This window comes from Hyperoodon ampullatus (genome assembly GCF_949752795.1).
Source record: "Hyperoodon ampullatus genome assembly, chromosome: X".
NCBI lineage: Eukaryota > Metazoa > Chordata > Mammalia > Artiodactyla > Ziphiidae > Hyperoodon > Hyperoodon ampullatus.
Window position 1 is genome coordinate 131,377,674 of NC_136913.1, and position 20,084 is coordinate 131,397,757.

Below are 20,084 nucleotides of genomic sequence, written 5' to 3' on the forward strand. Positions count from 1 at the left end.
AGGGCGCCCTGTAGAGAACAGCTTGCTGGCCAACCAGTCAGGCCACCGGCAAAAATCCCCCAGGCCAGTGCCGGGTGACCTGGGGAGGAAGGAGGAAGAAGCACACGCTCCACTGGCCGCGACCCAGATGCAGTGGGCGCCAGCGGCCAGGCCGTGGGGCAGCAAGGAGACCTCACGGGGCATCCCCAAGGCCGGCCCCAGGTGGGCAGCAGGACAGGGTGGGGGGCCGGGCGGGGAGCTCTGGTGGCATTCAGCCAGGGGTCGTGACGAGGCATCACCAAGCTTAACAGGCAGTGGCGGCGGCTCGTGGGACAGGCAGGATGGGGCAGACAACTAAGCAGCCCAGGTCGTGATACAACAAAAACTAACACACCATTGTAAAGCAATTATACTTCAAGAAAGATGTTAAAAAACAAAAAAGGTAGGCTGGAGGCAACTTCTTAGAACCTGAGCATTCTTTTGTCCCCAGCTCACACCGCCCCGCCCCACCTCCGGCCCCTGGTCACAGCCCCCCCAAATCGCTGAAGGCACGGAGCGTGTGGAGGGCAGCCCGGGGAACATGGGGGCTGACCGCTGCCTGGCTCTTCGGGGCAGAGCGCCCTGCTCCCAGGCTACTGCAGGCCATTGGGCAGGCCATCGTTGAAGACCTTGTATTTCCAGATTACCCGTTCCATTCTGATGGCTGCAGAGAAAAGAAAATAGCAAAGTCAATCCAGCACTTCCCAGCCCGTCTCTCCACTGGCCTTCCTCAGGCCCCAGGCCCCCCCACCCCCCTGAGCCAGGAGCCGTGAAGGGAGCCAGGGGCTGGTGAGCACGGCTGGAAGCCCCCGTGGGCGCCAGGCCGAGCCCCAGGCCGGGGTCCACTCGCTTGGCCGCGTCCCTGCCCACCCCTGTCCCCGGAGCCCAGGAGCGAGGGGCTGTTCTGATTTTGATGCTGTGTCGATTTTAGTCAGACCAGCAACCAGTGCACACCCGTCCTCTGCCCTCCCACACGGCAATGTCGGCAACTGGCATTTGGTCGCGCCCACCCAAGGGTGACTCTGAAGTCAGGAATCATGCAGTGGGCCTCAGCCACCCTCCCTACTCACCATCGACACTCCCTCTGGGGACGATCACATCTCTCCACAGATAGGATTTGGGGGTGTCATTTGCCTTTACTAAATCCTCAGATTTTCCCAACCTCTAGACGCCCCAGCCCCGCTCTGCTCCTGGGGCTCCCCCGACCCCGGGCGCGTCCTCAGCTCACACGTCTCTCCTTTGTTCCAGGCCCTCGTTGCTGCCTTGCCTTCTCTTGGCTCAGGGCTTGGCTGGGTCGTGTTGTCTCTGGAAGCCTGGGCCCTGCTGCTGAGTCCCTGCTACTCCAGATTGCAGGAGACTAGGCCTGGGGATGTGTCTTCGGGGTCCGTCTGCTCTGTACTCAGCCCTCAGCTCTGCGACCTCCGCCCTCCTCCTTCCTTCCTTTCTCTGCATCAGGCCTCTGTGCTGCTTTTCTTTGTCCTTGTTTTGTTTATCTGCCCCCTTTCTCTCTATTCTCAAGATCTGTTGCCTCATCCGTTTTCTACTCTTTGCATGGTTTTCCTGAACACTTTGACAACCATTCTTAACTCCTAAGACTGCCTGCTTGCGTTTCTCCTTGTTGGTTCTTCCTAGTTTCCTAGGTATGTTTGGACAAGATACTATGTTAATTCAACTTGGTTGGAAAGTTCTGTTATCTGAATGACCCATTAGGCCTACTTTTCCAGGTCTTTCTTCTCTCTTCTGTGGTGCTGGTCCAGGCTGGGGAGAGGAGGCCTGGGTAGCAGGAGCAGGCAGCGACCAGCCCTCATGCCGTGGACCCTCAGAGGCCAGAAAGAGGTGGGTTTCACCTGGCCACCAGCCATGTCAGGAGCCCGAGCTTGCCATTCATGTCAATCATTTTCCTCACAGAAGAGCAGGCTAGTCTCCCTGGGAGCGCCAATCTGTACAGACCTGCTCTGCTTACACCCTCTGCTTCCAGCCCACCTGCCACTGTCCCCTCCCTGGGACTGCCGGCCACACAGCCCTGGGACTATGGTGGTTCCACCAGGCAGCCTGGCCCCCGCATTGCTCCTTCGGGCTGTCCTCTTGGTTGCAGCTTTTCCCCCCCATTGCATCCATCAAATTGACTCCATGGGCTTTCCTGCTTCCAGAAACCTGTTTGTTTTCAAAATTCATTGATATTTTGATGGCCTGGGAGGCAGAAGGGGCTTTGGGTCCGCCCAGTCGAGCCGGTGACGGGTGACTGATGATGGGATGAGCTGCCCACCCACATTGCCAAGGCCCTGCCCACACACTGAGGCCACGGCTCTGGGTGCCAGCCCTGTAGGTGCACCTGGTCCCCTCACTCAAGCCCCTCACTTCAGGCGTGGGGACGTGCGACCAACACAGCCTGGCTACTGACACCCAGATCGGTGGCCTAGCTTCTTATACCGGGAGGTGAAGTAGCACAGACACACGGACCTCCCACAGTGGCGGGCCCAAGGCTGCAGAGACCAAGGCCCTTACTCTCTCAGGTAGACACAAGGGAAACGCCAAGGCCCTTCCAACTGGCCCCTGGTGTGGAGTTGCCAGGGGTCATTTCTCTGCTGTGTCTATAGCCCAAGAACGAGTCTCAAACAACACGAGGAAGCGACACAGACCACAGCTGGGCTGGAGGGCTGAACGAGAACAGGGCGCTCCCCCCTTTGGTGCAGCGCTTGCGCTCAAGACTCTCTGGATTCCGGGGCAAGCAGACACTTCTCTGCAGGCACAACACAGAGGGGAAGCGGAAAGGTTCACACAGCTCAGACGGGAAAGGCGAAGGCTGCCGCTGTGCTGTGAGCCCGGGGCAGGTGGCACGCCATGGAGAGCACTCGGGGTCGTTAATGTCCTAATGAGAGCATGGGCTGCAAGCACAGTGCTAACAACTACACACACAGGGGTGAGAGTCACAGCAGCAGCGGTGATGAGGAGAAATTTTAGGAAGGATGTTTAAATGGAGGTTTCTGCTGCAGTTCAGTCAGAAAGGAGAGACACTCCTGGGTGCCCAGGTACACATGTGGCGAGTGTGTGCACGAGGCCAAGAGCGGCGAGAAGGCCAGCGAATTCACACAGACAGCCCCCCAAGGGAGGGCTCGGGGCTATGTGGCCTGAAGCCAGTCCTTGGGGGTGCACTGGATGGGGGGGATTGACAGGCAGATGCTGGAGTCGCCGTTGCCTCAGGCAGTGGATAAGAGTTGGGGCAAACAGTAGAGCAACCAGAAGGCGCAGAAGGAGAGGATGGGAAAGGAGATGCCCACGAGGGCTCTGCAGAGCTCTGACAGTCCTGGGAATCTAGAAGGCCATGCGCACGCCCAGGGTTGTGCGGGCCCCCAGGAGAGACCTGAGAAGGCCCTGAGCCGGTGCCTCTGCTCGGCCTCTAAGAGGGTGGGAGCAACGAGAAGTGCGGAGTGTGGACGAGAAACACAAAGCTGCACACCCAAGTGGCTCAAAAAACTCCAAATGAGAGAGACGCAAAGCGACCCGCACTGAGACACACTATAATCAGACTGCCAAAAGCCGAAGGGCAAGAGAGATCGGAGAATGGAAGACAGAGGGGACTGTGCAAGGGCCTCAGCTACGTGCTGATGAATGTCAGCAGGTCACAGACCCCCACGTGGGCGGTGGGAGCACAGGGAGAAAATTCTCAGCGGGCAGGGACAGCGCTTGGCCGCGGGCAGGCAGAGGCGGCGGGAGTCTCTAGCGTGCGAGGCATGTTCCATTTCTTAGCCGGGGTTGTGGTTACACAAGTACTGGCTTTAAAGTCATTGGAACTGGATTGAAAGGGAAATATCCAACTTTTCACTTTTCTCTCTCTAAGACTCAGAGAGAGAAAGGGCTATTTTTCTTATCACAAAAGAACAAAAACCTTTTCTGAGTGTTTTTTTACATAAGAAAAATAGACTTACTCAGAAAAAAAGTTTAAAATTAAATTCAGATACAACTTTGCCCCTATCCAACAGCAGAAAGGTTGGAAGGTTCAAAGCCAGCGCTGACGAGGATCAGTAAGATGGAGACTGCTGGCCTCACAACAGTGAGAAGCCTGGCCTCACTGACAAGACGGTGGGAACCCCGCCGCCAGGACGGAAGCACAAATGTCGAAACATGTTCACTGCAACCTTTTTTAAACATTGACAGTCAGGGGAGAAATTCTCTGCGTGATACATGTTCACTGGGGAATATGTGAAGGCTGCAGAGCAGGATGAAGAAAGACTAAATGAACTAAAACGCCTCTGACTCCAACACAGAGCAAACCAACGTCCGTGTTCTAGCTGTAGTCCTACGAGGGATTCTTCTACATTTTTTTCCCTTTAGATAAGTGAAATCATACCGTATATTTCATTTTTAACCTGCATTTTCCTTTTAACATTACATGATACACATTTGCTCATGTCACTGTAACCAAGTTTTGAAACAACCAATACCGTCCCACCATATTCATATACCAGTATTTACCCAAGCATTACCCAAGGGTAAAACCTTGGGTTGTTTCCATTTGTCACTATTGTAAATCCTGCGACAGCATCATGTGTAACAGTATAAAACTGAAAATGACCTACAGGGTCAGTAGTAGAAAACATTAAGTAAATTATAGCAAATACCTGAAAGGAAGTGTTTGATGATTAAAAATGTGACTTCGAGAACATGGGAAAACGCTTAAAATGAGATCCAAGGGAAAGAATATAACAGTGTTCACATGTTGTAATTCTACTCACCTTACACAAAGAAATAAAAAATGATGAGAGGAAACGGAATAGAGGGAAACAGACCAAAATATTAACACCGACCATCTCTGGGCCACCACATTATGTAATGTTTTTAGTTTACCTGTGCACGTCTTTACATTATCCCAATTTCCTACAATTAATGTTTTTATTTTATAATCCGTCAGAAGCGTTTTCAAGGGAAGGAAAACCTTAAGCATTGGAAAAAAAAGAAAAAATGTAAGGGGCCCATCCCCAAGTGCGGGTCGAGCACAGAAGGAGGCAGGCACTAACCCGAGGTGCACTGCGAAGGCCGTGTCCCTGACCACCAAACGGGGGACCAGAGCCACAGAAAAGTGGCGACCACATACCTAGACTCATCACAGAATTGTTGCTGCCCCAACAGATCTGCTTGCCCTGCTGCTGCTTCGCCATCTGCACAGCTTTCACCGAGGTGTCAGTGACCTCCACGACCGCTTTCAACAGCTGGGAGGGAGGGAGGGAGGGAAGGAGGGGACTTGTGGGCTTGAGTGCTGGTGGTCTGACCCACAGAAGGCATCTCCTGCTTCCCAGCCAGCTTGATGCTGAACACCTGCATCCACCCACCAGCCCAGGTTGAGGGCAGGCCTCCCAGCTGGAGAGTCACCCATCAGAGCTCCCCAGACTAACTCCCTCCCCCCTGGCCCGGCGGGGACGCCACACTATCACGGACCCCATCCCACACTGAGGCCACGCAAAGCCAGGGTCACGGTGGGAAAAACACTGCCCCAAGGTAAAAGGGCATTTCTGATGGGAGAGGACTGTGCCCTAACTCAGGCTGTTGGTAGAATCGCAAAGGACAAGCTGGTCAGAGGTTTGGAAGTCTAGGAGCTTTTTTGTTAAAAAACCAAGGCCAGCATCATGGCAGCCCTGAGCAAATGTCAGACTTCCACGCATGGCAACTGTACTCACAGTCATAACCAAACCTAGCATTCCAGGCCAGCCTCTGGGGATCTGAGTGAATACTGATGTAGTCAGCGCAGCAGCGTGAGGCCACTTTTTCTCATCTGTCTAAACCGGGTCAAGGGCACAGACAGGCAAACATCTGTCTATCTGTCTGGCATAGTTCTTGGCCACACAAGAACGAACAGGCTGTGATACATTTGGGTGTTTCGTGAACACAGAGTGAGGCCAATACAGGGAGAGAAGCTGGAGGCGGGACGAGGGTCTCCCACATTCAGGTAGGACCCAGTGCAGGCCGTGCACAAACCTCTTCTGCACCCGGGGTCTTGGCTCAGTTGGCACTCTCCTGAAGGCAGGGGGACCCACAGGGGAACATCCCCATCAGCCCTCATCCCCTCCATGGCACCGCAAGAGGCGCCTGCCCCAACCGGCCCAAAGTCCCAGACTGAGGCCTAGGGCCCAGAGCCCAGAGCTCAGCGCGCCACCCACTCGCAGGGAGTCCAAGCCTGTCCAAGCCTCTCCAAGCCCTCAGGTCCCTCACTGGGGGCTAGAGTGGCACCTGGGAGGGAGAGGGAGGGGTGAGGGTGATGCTTACTTGGCTGCACGAGGTCAGAGTCTGGTACACGGCCTGGATGATGGGGCCGCACGGGCGGAGGCTGGGGCCTGGGCGCTGGCAGCACTCTCCCAGCTCATCGTCATAGACTTGCAGGAAAGCCACGATGAGCTGCCGCAAATCAGAGATGGCCAGGCGCAGCTTCTGGTCTAGGGTGCTGGCGTCGGCCCCGCCCACAGCGGCTCCTTGCTTGTGCTGTGCAAAGCACTGCAAAGCCAGAGGCGGAGGTTCCCTTGAGGCTGCCCTGCCTGTCACAGGGCACCAGGTCCCTAACCCACTTTGTGACAGACAGAAGACCAGAGGCCTGCATGGGCCTCAACGTCCTCCTCGCGACCTCAGTAACGAGGCTGGGTCCAGGGCTGTGGGGAGGGCCACACGCCGAAAGCCCACCCGAGGACGGTCCTGTCCACTCCTCAAAAAGCCTCCCCACTCCTGCCTTCACGGAGCCTGAGCACCCATCACATTCTAGAAACTGGTGGGCATCCATCACCTCGCTTAGGCCTCCCAACACACTCGTAAAGACGGGGTGTCTGAGGCTGGGGTGGGCGACATGCCCCACCTTAGGACACGTAGCGGGGCCCCTGCGCCCCCTACGGCCAGCGCCTCACCTCCATCCTGAGCGACTGCAGCTTCGAGGCACTCTCCTGCAGCTGCCTGGCCAGCTCTGCCACCCTGTCCTCCTCTGACTCGATGGAGGAGCTGGACCTGCAGGGAGAGAAGGGGGGACACTTCTGTCCTGTGCCATCACGGGCACTGGGGCACCTGTGGGCCATGCACAGAAGGCTCTGTCCCAGGTAACAGACAGAGTGGGGCGTGTACCTCTGCCAGGCATTGCTCTGCTTGTCGAGAAGTGGCTGCACGCCCAGGGGCCACGCATCACACTCGGGGCTCAGGAGCATCTGCAGGCGGGGGCTCAAGAAGAACTCCCCCAGCAGCGCCTCATTCTTCTCCCTGGTGTCCTCGAAATGATCTTTCACACTGCAAAGGCAGCCCCAGGGCCACGCCGTCACCGGCCAGAGACCCAAGAGGCCAGATGAGACCGGGCAGAGAGGCCAGGAGAAGGCATCTCCTCCAGTCTCCGAGAGCCCACCCACGTGCAGAGACGCCGCGGGTGCCCACCCTCCGCCGGGGTCAGCCCGTGTTCTCCGAGGCCCACACCACACCTTCATGCCGACAGCCTGGCACCTCGGGCAGCACCCCGGGGTGGGGGTGGGGCTTCCTGCCTAGGCTTGCGGCCCACAGCTCCTGGGCCAGGGAGCAGCCGCCTCTACGGGAGCAGGGAGCGGAGCCGCAGCCGGAGATGTGCCCGGGGCTGGGCCCCTAGCCCCGCCAGCTCCAGATGGAGGACCAAGGGCGCCCACCAGCCGTTCCAGGGAGGGCCCGTCCCGAGCCTTTACCTGCGGCAGCTGGAGCCTCCGACAGTCAGGTTCCGGACCACGTCCAGCAGCTGGTCCATGAAGCACAGCTGCTTCTGGGCACAGGCCTGGCCCTGGGCAGGGAAGGCCACATGCACTCACTGGCCAGGCATGCCACGTGCCCCCAGCCCGCAGCTGGCCGCACCGGGCCCCTAGCAACCTGGCCCCTACCCAGCAGCGTCGTGGACTGGCTTGGGGCCCCTGGCACAGCAAGACAGGCCATGGCTGTGGCCTGCACCGAACCCACTCCTTGCAGGGAACAAGGACTCGTCCCCAAGGGGCGGCAAGCAGCCAGGCCTTACAGGCAGGCTTCCCAAGCGGCAACTGACTCAGCCCCCTACCCCAAAGGCGGCTGGGACTCCCAGCAGGGAGCTGTCCGGCCAGGAGCTCAACTCCTTCCTCCTTCCAGAAAGGGGAGAAGGCTCACGGCTGATCCCCATGATGTAAATACAACCTGAGGGGCCCAGCCTGCTCCCGAGAGCCCTGCATAAGCAAGGATGCTGGGAGGCAAGCTGGGCCCGGCTCTCTGCTCGAGCTCCTCGCTGGCCTGCCCTGACACACCACTGTTCTGGGGAATGCACCAGAATCATGCGCTCAGCCAGCATCACTGGTGACTCAGTATAAAGCCCTCCAAGAAGCACCTGCATTTAAAGTGGGCTGAGAGTTCGGTGCTTTGTGTCCACCTAGAGGGGTGGGAGAGGGAGGGTGGGAGGGAGACGCAAGAGGGAGGACATGTGGGGATATAAGTATACGTATAGCTGATACACTTTGTTGTAAAGCAGAAACTAACACACCATTGTAAAGCAATTATACTCCAATAAAGATGTTAAAAATAAGTAAATAAATAAAGTGGGCTGAGAGGGAGAGGGCTGAGAGGCTCCTGGTGGCATCTCAGGCCAGGCAGCCCTGTGTGGGGAGCAGATCTGGGGACAGGGCCACATTCTGCTATCATGTTTGCAGCTCAGTTCCCCATTCACGAGTCTCATGGCTGCGGCTGCCTGGCACTCCCGGCAAGCCTGGCTCTCGGCTGGGTAGCCACGTTGACAGGACCAGTGCCTCTGGAAGCTTCTGGCATCTCCAGCTCCTTGCCCTCGGCCTGCCACTGGCTGCTCATCACTACCTCTTGTTGACTCATTCTCCCAACCTGCCCAAACAACACTGAGCCTGAATGATACACCTGAGGGGCAGCCTGGGAATAGGAGGTGGGAGGTGGGAGGTGGGAGGTGGGACAGTGTCTAGACAGCGGAAATCCTGGGCTGAAACATGAGACCAAGTGCCACTGAGCATCTCACAAAGCCTTGACCAGCGGCCAGGGTTGCGTGCCGTCCCCTCCTCAACAGACCTGGCTCCAGGAGACCCCCCCCACAAGCCCAGAAAAGGGAAAGTGCCCCTCACAGCCTGTACACTGAAAGCTACAAAACATCTCTAAGAAAAAGAAAACCTAAATACGTGGAAACACAGCCCATGCTCAAGGAGAGAAAGAGTTAATATGGTTGATGGCAATACCTGCCAAAGTGATCTACAGATTCAACACAATCTTCATCAAAATCCCAATTGGATTTTTTGCACAAATTGACAAGCTGATTCTAAAGTTCATATGCAAATTCAAGGGGCCCCTAATAGCCAAAACAACCTTGAAAAAGAGGAAAGTTGGAGGATTCACATGTCACAATTTACTACAAAGCTACAGTCATCAAGGCAGTGTGGTACTGGCATGAGGACAAACATATAAATCAATGGAATAGAATAGAGAATCCAGAAGTAAACCCTCACTTTTACGTTAACTGATTTTCCACAAGGATGCCGAGGTCTTTTCAATGGTGCTGGGAAAACTGCACAGCCACATGCAAAAGAATGAAGTTGGATACATACCTTACACCACACATAAAACTAACTCAAAATGGGTCAAAGACCTAAATATAAGAGCTAAAACTATAAAACTCTTAGAAGAAAACACAGGTGTCAATCTTAACGACTGGATTTGGCAATAGATTCTTATATATGAAACCAAAAGCACAAGCAACAAAAGAAAAATAGATAAATTGGATTTCAACAATGCTAAAAACTTTTGTGCTCCAAAGGACACATGGAGAAAGTGAAAAGACAATCCACCGAATGGGAGAAAATATTTGTAAATCAAGTATTTGATGTGACTTATATCCAAGATATATAAAGAATTCCTACAACTCAATAATAAAAAGACAACCCAATTAAAAAGTGGGCGACAGAAGTGAATAGAGACTTTTCTCCAAAAAAGATATATAAATGGCGAATAAGCACACGAAAAGGTGTTTATCATCATTAGTCATCAGGGAAACGCAAATCAAAACCGCGAGGAGACAGCCCTTCACACCCACCAGGATGGCTGGTGTCAGAAAGATGGACAAGAACAAGTGCTGGTGAGGATGTGGAGAAACTGGAACCCTCGTACATTGCTGGTGAGGATGTAGGATGGCACAGCCACTTTGGAAAGCAGCTTGGCGGTTCCTCAAAAAGTTAAACGTATTCGAAAAATTCAAAAAGTTAAACAATTCCACTCCTAGCTATATACCCAAGAGAACTGAAAACATGTCTTCTGTCAAAAACGTATAAAGAATAGTCACAGCATTGTTTATAATAGCCAAAATGCAAAAATAATTCTTTCAAATATTCTTTTTAAATTTTATGGGTAGGTGGCAGGGTTTCTTTGATATGGGGGTGGATTAGGCCTGCCTCTGCATGGAAACCCACGGGTGGGCAGCACGTGGGGGAAAGTGCATGGGCTCAGGAGCCAGAAGCCTGGGTTTGAGGCCAGGCTCTGTCACTGGGTAACCTTGAGAGACTTGTCTGTCACCTTCCCCATGAGATGGGGCTAAGACAAGTACCTCCTGCCAAGTGTGGGTGTGACAATTACTGGCATGGAAAGTACTTACCATGGTGTCGGTGTGTATGAAGTCATCCACCAAGGACAGGATGTGCTCTCTGTCCCTTCGGGCATCAGAAGCCAAAGATCCTTCTCGGCCTCCTCAGCCACCCTCCCCTCTCGGCCCTAGGGATGGCTGGGGTCTACCCAAAGGAATCCTATGGGTTCCTGCCCCAGGGGGCTAAGAAGCGGGGACTGTGGGCGCTAGCTCCTGGGCCTGAGGGAAGAAAGCCCTCCCATGCCTACCCCAGCGTCACCGAGGCCCCCAGCCCATGGGGACAGAGGGCCTTCTGTTACCTTCAGGAGCTCGTGGTCATCCAGCCCACACAACATCAGCTCATGGCCCAGTTTCACCATCTCTGTTGGAACACAAGGATCCAGTTACCGCAGACACCCACCCAAACAGGCAAGGACACCACACACCCATGCAGGGTGCCGAGTGCTTCCCTGGTAAGGGTGCTCCTGCTCTAGCGTCAGCAGGCCCAGCACCCATGAGGCTGGGCTGGGCCTGGAAGACCCAGGTAAACAAGGACGCAGGTGGAAGACACCCCAGGTGCCACGACTGCGTCTTGCTGTGTGACCTATACCCAGTCACTGCCCTTCTCTGGGGGCCAGTTTCCTCACCTGAAATAAGAGGTCGCATTCAGTGCTCTTCCAGCTGCCTGAGGAGCCCACAGAGGCCAGGGAACCTTCCAAACATGCTGTGTGCCACCGTTTCAGAGACCTCACCAAGCCAAAGCAAAAGGAATCGTCTCACATCTGTCAATGTCCTACACACCTTTCATGCCATCATGGCCCTTCATTTTGCTGGCAACCCTAGGAGGTGGCAACCCTTTCATTTCACAGGTTGGGAAACTGAGTCCCTGCATGGTGCAAGGAATGCTCGGCCATGTCTTCCAGGGAGCCCTGGGCATTTTCTGAGTAACCATCTGGTGTACAAAGGAAGGCCAGAACTTGGAGCCAGAAAGCCTGGGGTCAATGCTAGCTCCATACCCCCTCCCCCCAGCCCTGCAGCAGCCTGGGTCAATGCTAGCTCCATACCCCCTCCCCCCAGCCCTGCAGCAATGTCCTTACCCTCACAGCTCCCACCCTCATGTGCCTCAGTGGCAGAACACACATCTGCTTTGGAAGGTTTGGTGCTAGAAGCAAGCAGAGCATCTATGTGAAAGCATCAGTCATCCTGGAGACACGGTACAAATGCCAGTTATACCCCCAGCACATGTGCTCAGCCCACATCCCTTCACCCCAAATCCTGGCGTACTCCCTGGCCCCCCTCTCACTTAGCCCACATCCGAGTCTCATCGTGGCCGGACTCGTGCCCTGTTAAACCCAAAGGCAGGCTGCAGCCCTCCTCAGAATGAAGGCCAACACCCTTCTGCGGCCCACAAGGCCTGGCCTGATCTGGCCCCATGGCCCCTCTGACCTCATCCCACCCCTTGCCCTCACTCTACACTCGACGTCAGCCACCCCAGCCTCCTGGCTGCTCCTCCAAGCTGCCAGCCACACACAAGCCTACCTCAGGCCCCTTGCACTTGCTGTTCTCTTGCCCTGAACACTAATCTTCCTGATACCTGCCTGGCTCCCTTCCTCCCTTCCTGCACGGCTCTGTTTTTTTAAACAAAGGCCTTCCCCAGCCACCTTGTGTCAACAGCTCCACCCTTCTCTCTCCCAACCCACCCGAGCACCACCTTGCCTTCACCCGGCTTGTTTATGGCGCTTCTCACCATCTGATACACTGAGAGTTTGGCCGCCTTCTGTGCATCACCCGTCTCCCCCAGCTAGCAAGCGAGCTCCTAAAACAGTGCCGGGTGCACAGTGGGTGCTCCATAAATCCCTGTCACGTGAATTTGGGACTTCTACTTCCCCTACCTGTCCCGGTTTCTCCCAATTATACTCTTTCACAAGCACTCATGTCTACCACCTGCTCTGCCACTCAGCGCGCTCCCATGGGGTGGGCAAGGCTGAGCACCCACACTTTACAGAAGAGGAAACTGAGGCTGGGAACAGCAAGGGCCAGGGTCGGCACCCATGCGTGTATGTGTGTTAGAGGATTCAGGTGTGGCCTGATGACCAGGCTCGCCCGGCCTCAACACGGTCCCATCAGGAGGAACGTGCCGGACATGACAGTGCTGGGGAGAAGGGCAGCGCCTCTGTGCAGCCCAGGCCGGCCCCGCAGGCTCCAAGACGCAACCCCTGTTCTTCTGGCCCATTGCAGCCTCGGGGCCAACTGTCCCCAGATAACTAACTTGGCAGTGCCAGCAGCGGCACGGGTCAGGAATCTGGGGTCCAGCTAACCCACCCTGGAGCTGGGGTGGGGGAGGGAACACAGGCCCCTGGAAAGATGGACCTTTGGAAACACTGTTGTGTGGGCAAAGAGCCAGCCGCCATCTTGAGGACTGCAATGCACTCCCCTTTACCTAATGTTCACTGCTGGGTTAAGGACAGTTTCTGCCAAAAAAGGATCAAAAAGAAGCGGTTCCAAGATAAGGCCCCAGAGACCCGCAGAGAGCTGCCCAGCATGCTCCCAGGAATGTCTCGTGTCATGTGCACACACACACACCAGTGCCACGTGGACGGGCCACTGGTGGCGTCGGCAACAATGGCTGTCTCTGCCCCCAGCACCTCAGTGGATGGGCTGGCAGGGTCTCCTTCACGTGTGCAAGGGGGGGCGGATCCTAGCAGGCTCTAGTAATATCCAGGGAGTGCGCACCATCCAGAAGAAAACACCAGTCCAATGGGAAATTCGCAACCTGCTAAGGAGGCCGTGCACCAGGTGAGAATGGCCCCGAATCCACCGTTCAACAGCAGGCTCCCACAGCGGAGACCCACCTTGGATCTTCACCTCGGCTGAGGCCCCCTTAGGTGAGCTGAACCTGTCTTGCCAGGAGGGACAGACCCTGCAGGGAAAGAGCAAAACCAGTCAGGCCTGGGTGGGCTGCAGGGGCCCCTCACACCCCTCCTTACTCATGCTCCTAAAAGTGAATCTCTGTGCCTAGGTGCTAAATGCCACTGGAACACTCACTTTAAAATGGCTAATCTTATGTGATTTCAACTCCATAAATTATCAGAGAAACAAAAAACCAAAATATTTCTGAAAGCTTACCTCAGAAATGTGAATGTGAATACTGAAATTAAAATTCTCACAATAAAAGAGATGAAATGACTGCCCAAGAGAAAACACTGTGAATTCCTCAGAGCACTAAGCTCTTTATCAGGGGCTGGCTTTCCTTGAAATCATGGCGCAGGTCTGTTTGGAGGATGTCCGAGAAGGCCCTCCTTGCTCTGGCGTCCTTGCAGGCCTGGCTTGGGCCCCCTCTCGCACCTCTACGTGTGTGTCTGCCCTTCTCCGCCTGCAGCGCTTTCTTCCCGTCCAAGCCAAGCACACCGAGTTGGCTCCAACTCACCATGAAGCCCACAGCTGACATCACCGCCCCAGGGAAGCCAGGGGCGGGCTGGACATGCCTGCAGCCAGCTTGGCATCCCTCCGTCGCTGCGGGGCCTGGGAGCTGTCTTTCCACTGCGCTCTCACCTCCCAGACTTCAGGCTCACCGAGGCCAGGAGCTGACTTTCTGTTCTGTATTTCTAGGCCCTAACATGGCAACCAGCACTGAAATGGTGGCCAGTGGGCATTAACGAATGGATGACCACAGCCCCATGTCACGGAATAATCTGCCATTAGTAAATGCCCGTGCTTAGCTCTTTTAACAGCGGGAATGTTTTTAAACTAACATAAGTTAACAGGAGATGATGCTACCCCAGGTCACAGCTTTGAGCCATTCGAGGGCTCCTAGCATGGGCTCTGGGGTCACAGTCCCAACCTCCCAAGTGGGGAAACAGCAATCGCAGCTGTCCCCCTTGGCTTGGTGGAGCCCGAGCCTTGATGATACCACACAGATAAACGGGACGGTGGCCACCTGTAACCATCCTGCCTTAAGATGCCAAGCTGATGGGCAGAACCATTTCCAGACACAGACCACATCCAAAGGCAGTAAGGGGTGCAATATACCGGCAGGCGTCACAAGCGACACACAGCACAGGCTTCCCACTGTGTCTCTTCCATGAGAGGGGCGCAGTCTGAGCACCGCGTCCCCAGCCCCAAGCTCCACGCCTGACACAGCACCGAGGCCATGGGAACTTCGCTCCAGCTGCTTGCCAGGGAGCCCCAGGATGACTGGGGCCAGGACCCCGCCCTGCTATGGCAGTATGGGGGACCAAGCCTCAGCCCCAGGGACCTGCTGACTCACTCATCATGGTGGGAGAGGGCAGGGTCAGTGTTCGATGGAAAAGGCTCACTGTTCCTTCCCTGGGGCCATGCCTCCAAACGCCTGCATCCCAGGTCACACCTGCCCCAACTATGCTGGGGCCCTGGGAGCTAGTGGAGCCACCCTGACCCGACCTGAGGCACCAGCCCCCGCTCCCTTGCAGGACTGCAGGGAAGAGGGGGCGGGGCAGCCACCCATTCTGCCAAAGAGGGCGGGAGGAGGAGCCCCTGCTGTGTGAAAAGCTAGGAGGCTGGCCCTGGGCCTGGTTGCCAGGCAACATTCCCACTCACAAAGCACCAGAGAGCAGAGAGCACTCAGTGATCCATCAGGCTGGACCTCAGCAAACCACTTCAACACGCTAAAGAATAAATCCCCGAAAGCCTGAGTGACCTCACTCACAAAGGGCTTTCATTAAACTTGATTTTCCTGAAGCAGCAGGGAGCAGGGCAGAAACTAACGGTGCTCAAGGCCTTGAACGCAAGTACAGTTCAGGAGCCAAGGGAACCCATGCGCCTTAACCTCAGCAATCTAGGGGCCCCACGGCTCTGCCCCGCCCGTGCTGAGGGCCAGCTTGGCATAGAGGACCCCAAGAGCCACCACGCCCAGCCCCCCAGCCAATGCTGCGTGCAGTTTCCAGGTTCCGCCCAGACAGGGGTGAATAGGCGGCCCTAAAGGAGGCTGAAGTGGTGAAGCCACGTGCAAAGCCAGCAGGAAATTGGAAGAAACTGGACTCTGTGCAATCCTCTGGCCATCGAAAGGCCTACGGCACTTTTGCCAGCTTGGGATCATAAAAAGCAACTGGACATTCCCTGGTTGCTTCTTAAAAGGATTCTGTTTCTTGTATTTAAAAAAGCACTAAAAGCATTTGAGGACTGCAGCCAGAGGCTCTCACCCATGCCCCCTCTGGCCAGCAGAGGGACCCAGTCCCCAGCTTCCACCTGGGCCAGGCAACTCTGGCCTCCCTCCCACAAGAGCCTCTCTAAGACCTGACTCTGGCCTCCCTCCTCTTGAGAGCGTGTTCAAGATCCCCGAACTAGCCCAGGCCATCCCCACTACTACCTCTCCTCCCAGGTTCCTGGACCAGGCGCTGGTACCTCCAGGGCCAACAGTGCCTGTCACGAGAGCCATTGCCATTACAAGCCAGGCTCCCGCCATCTTTTCCCAGGGCTGTTGCAGCAGCCTCCGTATTGGTCTCCCTGCCTCCAGCCTCTCCCCTCCAAATCCATCCACCACAGGACTCCCAAGTCACCCTACCAAAAATGCCAATTTCAGTATGTCACTCCCCGGGTCCCGTGCCCGTCCTGCCCAGAGCCTAAAGTTCAAAGGCCTTCATGTGGCTTGGAAGGCTCCACGTGAGCTGCCCTGGGCTGCCATTCAGGCCACTGCTGCCCGGCTCTCCCTCCCACACCTTGACTCCCCACTCCTGTGGAAACGAGTGCCCACCATGACTCGTTCCCTCCCAGGTCAAATGCCACCTCCTCCCTGCCAAGGTCCACAGCACTCAAGACTGCAGAGGTGCGCCCAACACCGGGATCAGTGCCTGAGCCTCTGTGGCCACTGAAGTCCCAGCTCCTTGAGGACACCCATCCGTGTCTGAGGCACCTAGAATGGAATTCCGGTAAGCATGTGTCTGTGTGCCTACTTGTCACCCCACAGCCTGGAGCATGTCTTTTTTTTTTTCTTTTTGCGGTACGCGGGCCTCTCACTGTTGTGGCCTCTCCCGTTGCGGAGCACAGGCTCCGGACGCGCAGCCTCAGCGGCCATGGCTCACGGGCCCAGCCGCTCCGCGGCATGTGGGATCTTCCCGGACTGGGGCACGAACCCGTGTCCCCTGCATCGGCAGGTGGACTCTCAACCACTGCGCCACCAGGGAAGCCCTGGAGCATGTCTTAAGTATGTTCAACGCTGCACTGCAACCTGGGGCTGATGGCGGGGGTGGGGGCCCCACATGGTGCCTGCCCTCCAGCAGCTCCCAGTGCTCTGGAGAGCCAGACAGGACAGCAGGCCAAGACCCAACCAACAGACTGAGGGCTCTGGCAGGGGTGCGCTCAAAAGGCTGTGGGTGTCCAGAGGAGGGAGGAATACGTTTTGCCCTGGGAACTGGAGACTTCCTAAAAGGAGACAGGACGTGTGAGCTGGGTCTTTGAAGGCTGTATAGGAGTATGTGTGACATGCAGACACCTGGGCAGGCTTTGCTTCCCTTGCACGGTGCCAGGCACACACACCCAGCTGCACCTTGACCCAAAGGACTGGAAAATGGGGTCTTGGCCCTGCCTGCCACTTCTCGGTGGCAAGACCTGAGACAGTTCTCAACTCCAGCCTGACGCTCAGCTTCCCAGTCTGAAAATGAAAGGACTGAAGTACATCATTTCCCAGGTCCCTGCCCGCTCTGAAACTAGTAGTTACAGCAAGAAAAAACGCTCAGAAGCCAAGCTCAGCTTCTGTGAGGCGGCAAACAGAGGAGCTGAAGCACTGCCCGGGGCACTTTCTTCCCAGATCTGAGCACGGCTTCACTTCTTATCTAAGCAGCTGCTCTCACGGGGGATGGAGGACAGCTCCTCAGATAAAGAACAAACCCCATCTTCCCCCCAGTGGGTTGAGTGGTGCCCGTGTACCCCAGGGGTGGGGGAGGAAGAAACCAGGCTGTTACCGTGCACACATCCACTCCAGGATTTCCAAGCGGTACTTCGAGGGGCTACACAGCAGTTCCTGAATGGTCTTTGGTTCTGTGATATAAAGACCCTGGAGGAAGGGGCAGCTGAGGTCCTAAGCAAGGAAAGGGAAAGCCAGGAAGCTTTAGAAAGCCAACATCAGCGAAGGGCTGAAACGCACATCTGCAAAAACGCTCTCAGCGCACCTCCGTTCACGCACGTTCCCGGCCGCCCAGCACCCACCAGGCGGGTCACACACACACCCCCACCCCCGCCGGGCGCGCCCGGCACACTGGCAGCGCTGTCGATCGCGCCCAGAGTTCAGTCCCCCTCATCCGCGGCTCCGGCCGCCCGCCACTCCGCCTCCTTTACGGACGCCCCCTCGGAGCGCAAGCGGTAGTTTGACGTGGTAGCAACTAGGGGCTTCGGAGAGATTCCGATGCCGGCTCCAGGCTGGGCGCAAAGGTAAAGAGGAGGGAAAGGGCCGACGGGGCCGATCGCGGACGGGAGGGAGGTGTCGCGGGGCAGGGGAGAGGAGAGGGGGTGAGGGGAGAGCCGGGACGGGGTGGGAGAGGGGAGGGGCGCGCGGGTAGCGGCCCCGGGACCGCTGCCTGACCTCGCGGGGCGGGCCTCCTCACCACCGCTGTCACGGGCATTGGCCGCTGACTCGGAGGGGGAGGCATGGACCCCGCCCACCTGTCTCCCCCGGACCCCGCGAGCTCCTCGAGTCCCGGGCCTGTGGGCCCCCACCCCCGCCGCCCGCGCCTGCACTCACTCCGCGCGCCCGGCCGGGTCTTGCAGCGACAGAAGTTCAGGTGCGGTAGGCGCACGGCGCCTGCCTGAAGTACCAGGCACGGGACGTGGACACAGCGAGAATGAAGGCCTGGGGCCGCCCAAGGAGCCGAGAAGGACGCCCCACATACCTTCCCCCGCAGCAGGACCCAGGGTGCAACCTGCAGCGGCGACTGGGGCGGCGCGCCCGGCGCCGCCGACTTCCGCAGCAGGCCCTGCCCGCCCCGCCGCCCGGCCCCAGCCGCCCCGGGGCGGCTCCTCGGCCCCGCAGCACCTTCAGTTTCGCGAAGACCTCCACGGCCGCCTTGAACACGCTGTCGCCCCCCTCCTCCTCGTAGCCTCCGCCGCCGCTGCCAGCACCCAGCAAGGCCATGTTTCGCGCTCGGAGACGCGCCCCGCCCCCACGCCCCGGGCTGACTGGCCGGCCCAGCTGCCAATCAAGCGCCAGCTGGTGCTCCTCCTGCCACCCGCCTGCACCGGGGCCCGGGAGTGGCCCGGAGACGCGGCCCACCCCTCCCCCACTGCGCCTTTCCCCTGGGCCGCGGCTCCGCCCAGGAGGCTGACCTCAAGGAAGGGGGCGGAGCCGGGGCTGGCGCTCAGTAGCCAGCTCTCCCGCGACCCTCCCGCCCGCGGCCGGGTCGGAGGACGCGGCCGGGAGAGAGCCTTCCAGGAGAGGGCGCTCCTACCCTAGTCGGTTTCTCCGCGGGAGGACGAAGCGGGGCCTGGGTGACCGGACAGAACTGGGACTTGAGCGCCCCATCTCCCAGCGCGGGGCTCTGTCTCCGGTTTCCGACACTCAGAACTGTAGTTAGAGGGAGGTTTCATGGGTTCGAATCCGGCCCCAGCTGTGTGACTTTGGGCGGGTTACCTAACCTCTCTGTGCCTCCTTACCCTCACCTAATGTGGATAATGAAACCACTTACCTCCTTGGCTTGCTATGAGGATGGAATGAGGTAATAATTCCTATAAAATACCTAGAACAATACCTGGCATGTAAAAAACACTATGTACATGTTCACTGTTATTATGCTGGGCCCTGCTCCTTCCACCTACCCTTCCTCCCGTCTGTCTTCGACCTTCTGGAAGGTTCTGTGCCTCCTTCCTGCCCTGTCCACTTACAAATGTCTTTGCACCTCTCATGCCCCTCAAACTCAATGAGTCTGAAATGACATTTGTTAGCCTGTTCTCCCCCCACACCTCCAAAACCCCCAGCTCAGTGAATGCCCCCATCCCCCGGACCTGCTGATCAGATGAGGTGGGAAGGAGCTGGAGGGTGGCTGGGGCCCAAGGAGTGGGGAACCAGCAGCGGGCAGCTGCTGCCAGCCCTCCTTGATCCTCTCTGGAGTCTGTCCCTGCTCTGTGCCCCACCCTGCCATCTCCTGGAGGGTGGAATCAGGGGCAGGTCTAGAGGCGAGGAGACCTAGGGACCTGGCAGGAGGCAACTGCAGTCCTCTGAGTGACAGGAGAGGACTTAGCCCTGTTCTGGGAGAAGGGGATGGGCAGGCGTCTGGGCTAACAGGAAGGGACCCCAGCCTGGCCTTGCGGGGCAGGGCCTGATTCCCTACTGAATGGTTTGGAATTGCAAGCTATTCTGAGGACACAAAGCCTCTGAACTTGAGCTGCAGGGACGCCCCAGCTCAGGGACCCAGGGACCCAGAGACTTGCAAAGCACCTAAAGATCCCTTCCTGCTCCGACGTGGCTGCTGACTTGGGCCCTTCTGGCAGCTGAAGGCTGTAGGGGTCTCTAGGTTGTTTTTTTAAATCTTTT

General features: G+C 57.1%; 1 protein-coding gene across 1 annotated transcript; it reads right to left on the minus strand.

The window, feature by feature from the left end:
• Positions 1–372: 372 nt before the first annotated feature.
• Positions 373–18,845, minus strand: HAUS7 (HAUS augmin like complex subunit 7). The gene is made up of 11 exons (XM_079727940.1): positions 18,591–18,845; positions 17,524–17,639; positions 13,441–13,508; positions 10,909–10,970; positions 7,692–7,783; positions 7,114–7,272; positions 6,903–6,999; positions 6,277–6,501; positions 5,691–5,789; positions 5,111–5,225; positions 373–682 (listed from the first exon to the last, which is right to left on the minus strand). The coding sequence occupies exons 1-11, from the start codon at positions 18,687–18,689 to the stop codon at positions 612–614; spliced, it is 1,203 nt and encodes a 400-aa protein (XP_079584066.1). The 5' UTR covers positions 18,690–18,845; the 3' UTR covers positions 373–611.
• Between the last annotated feature and the right edge of the window lie 1,239 nt (positions 18,846–20,084).

Coding starts and splice junctions, on each gene's coding strand:
- HAUS7 (XM_079727940.1), bottom strand. CDS start 18,689: ATGGCCTTGCTGGGTGCTGGCAGCGGCGGCGGAGGCTACGAGGAGGAG. Junction 13,509..17,523: donor CTGGAGTGGATGTGTGCACG/GTAACAGCCTGG, acceptor CTTTCCCTGCAG/GGTCTGTCCCTCCTGGCAAG. Junction 7,000..7,113: donor CAGAGCAATGCCTGGCAGAG/GTACACGCCCCA, acceptor CTCTCCCTGCAG/GTCCAGCTCCTCCATCGAGT.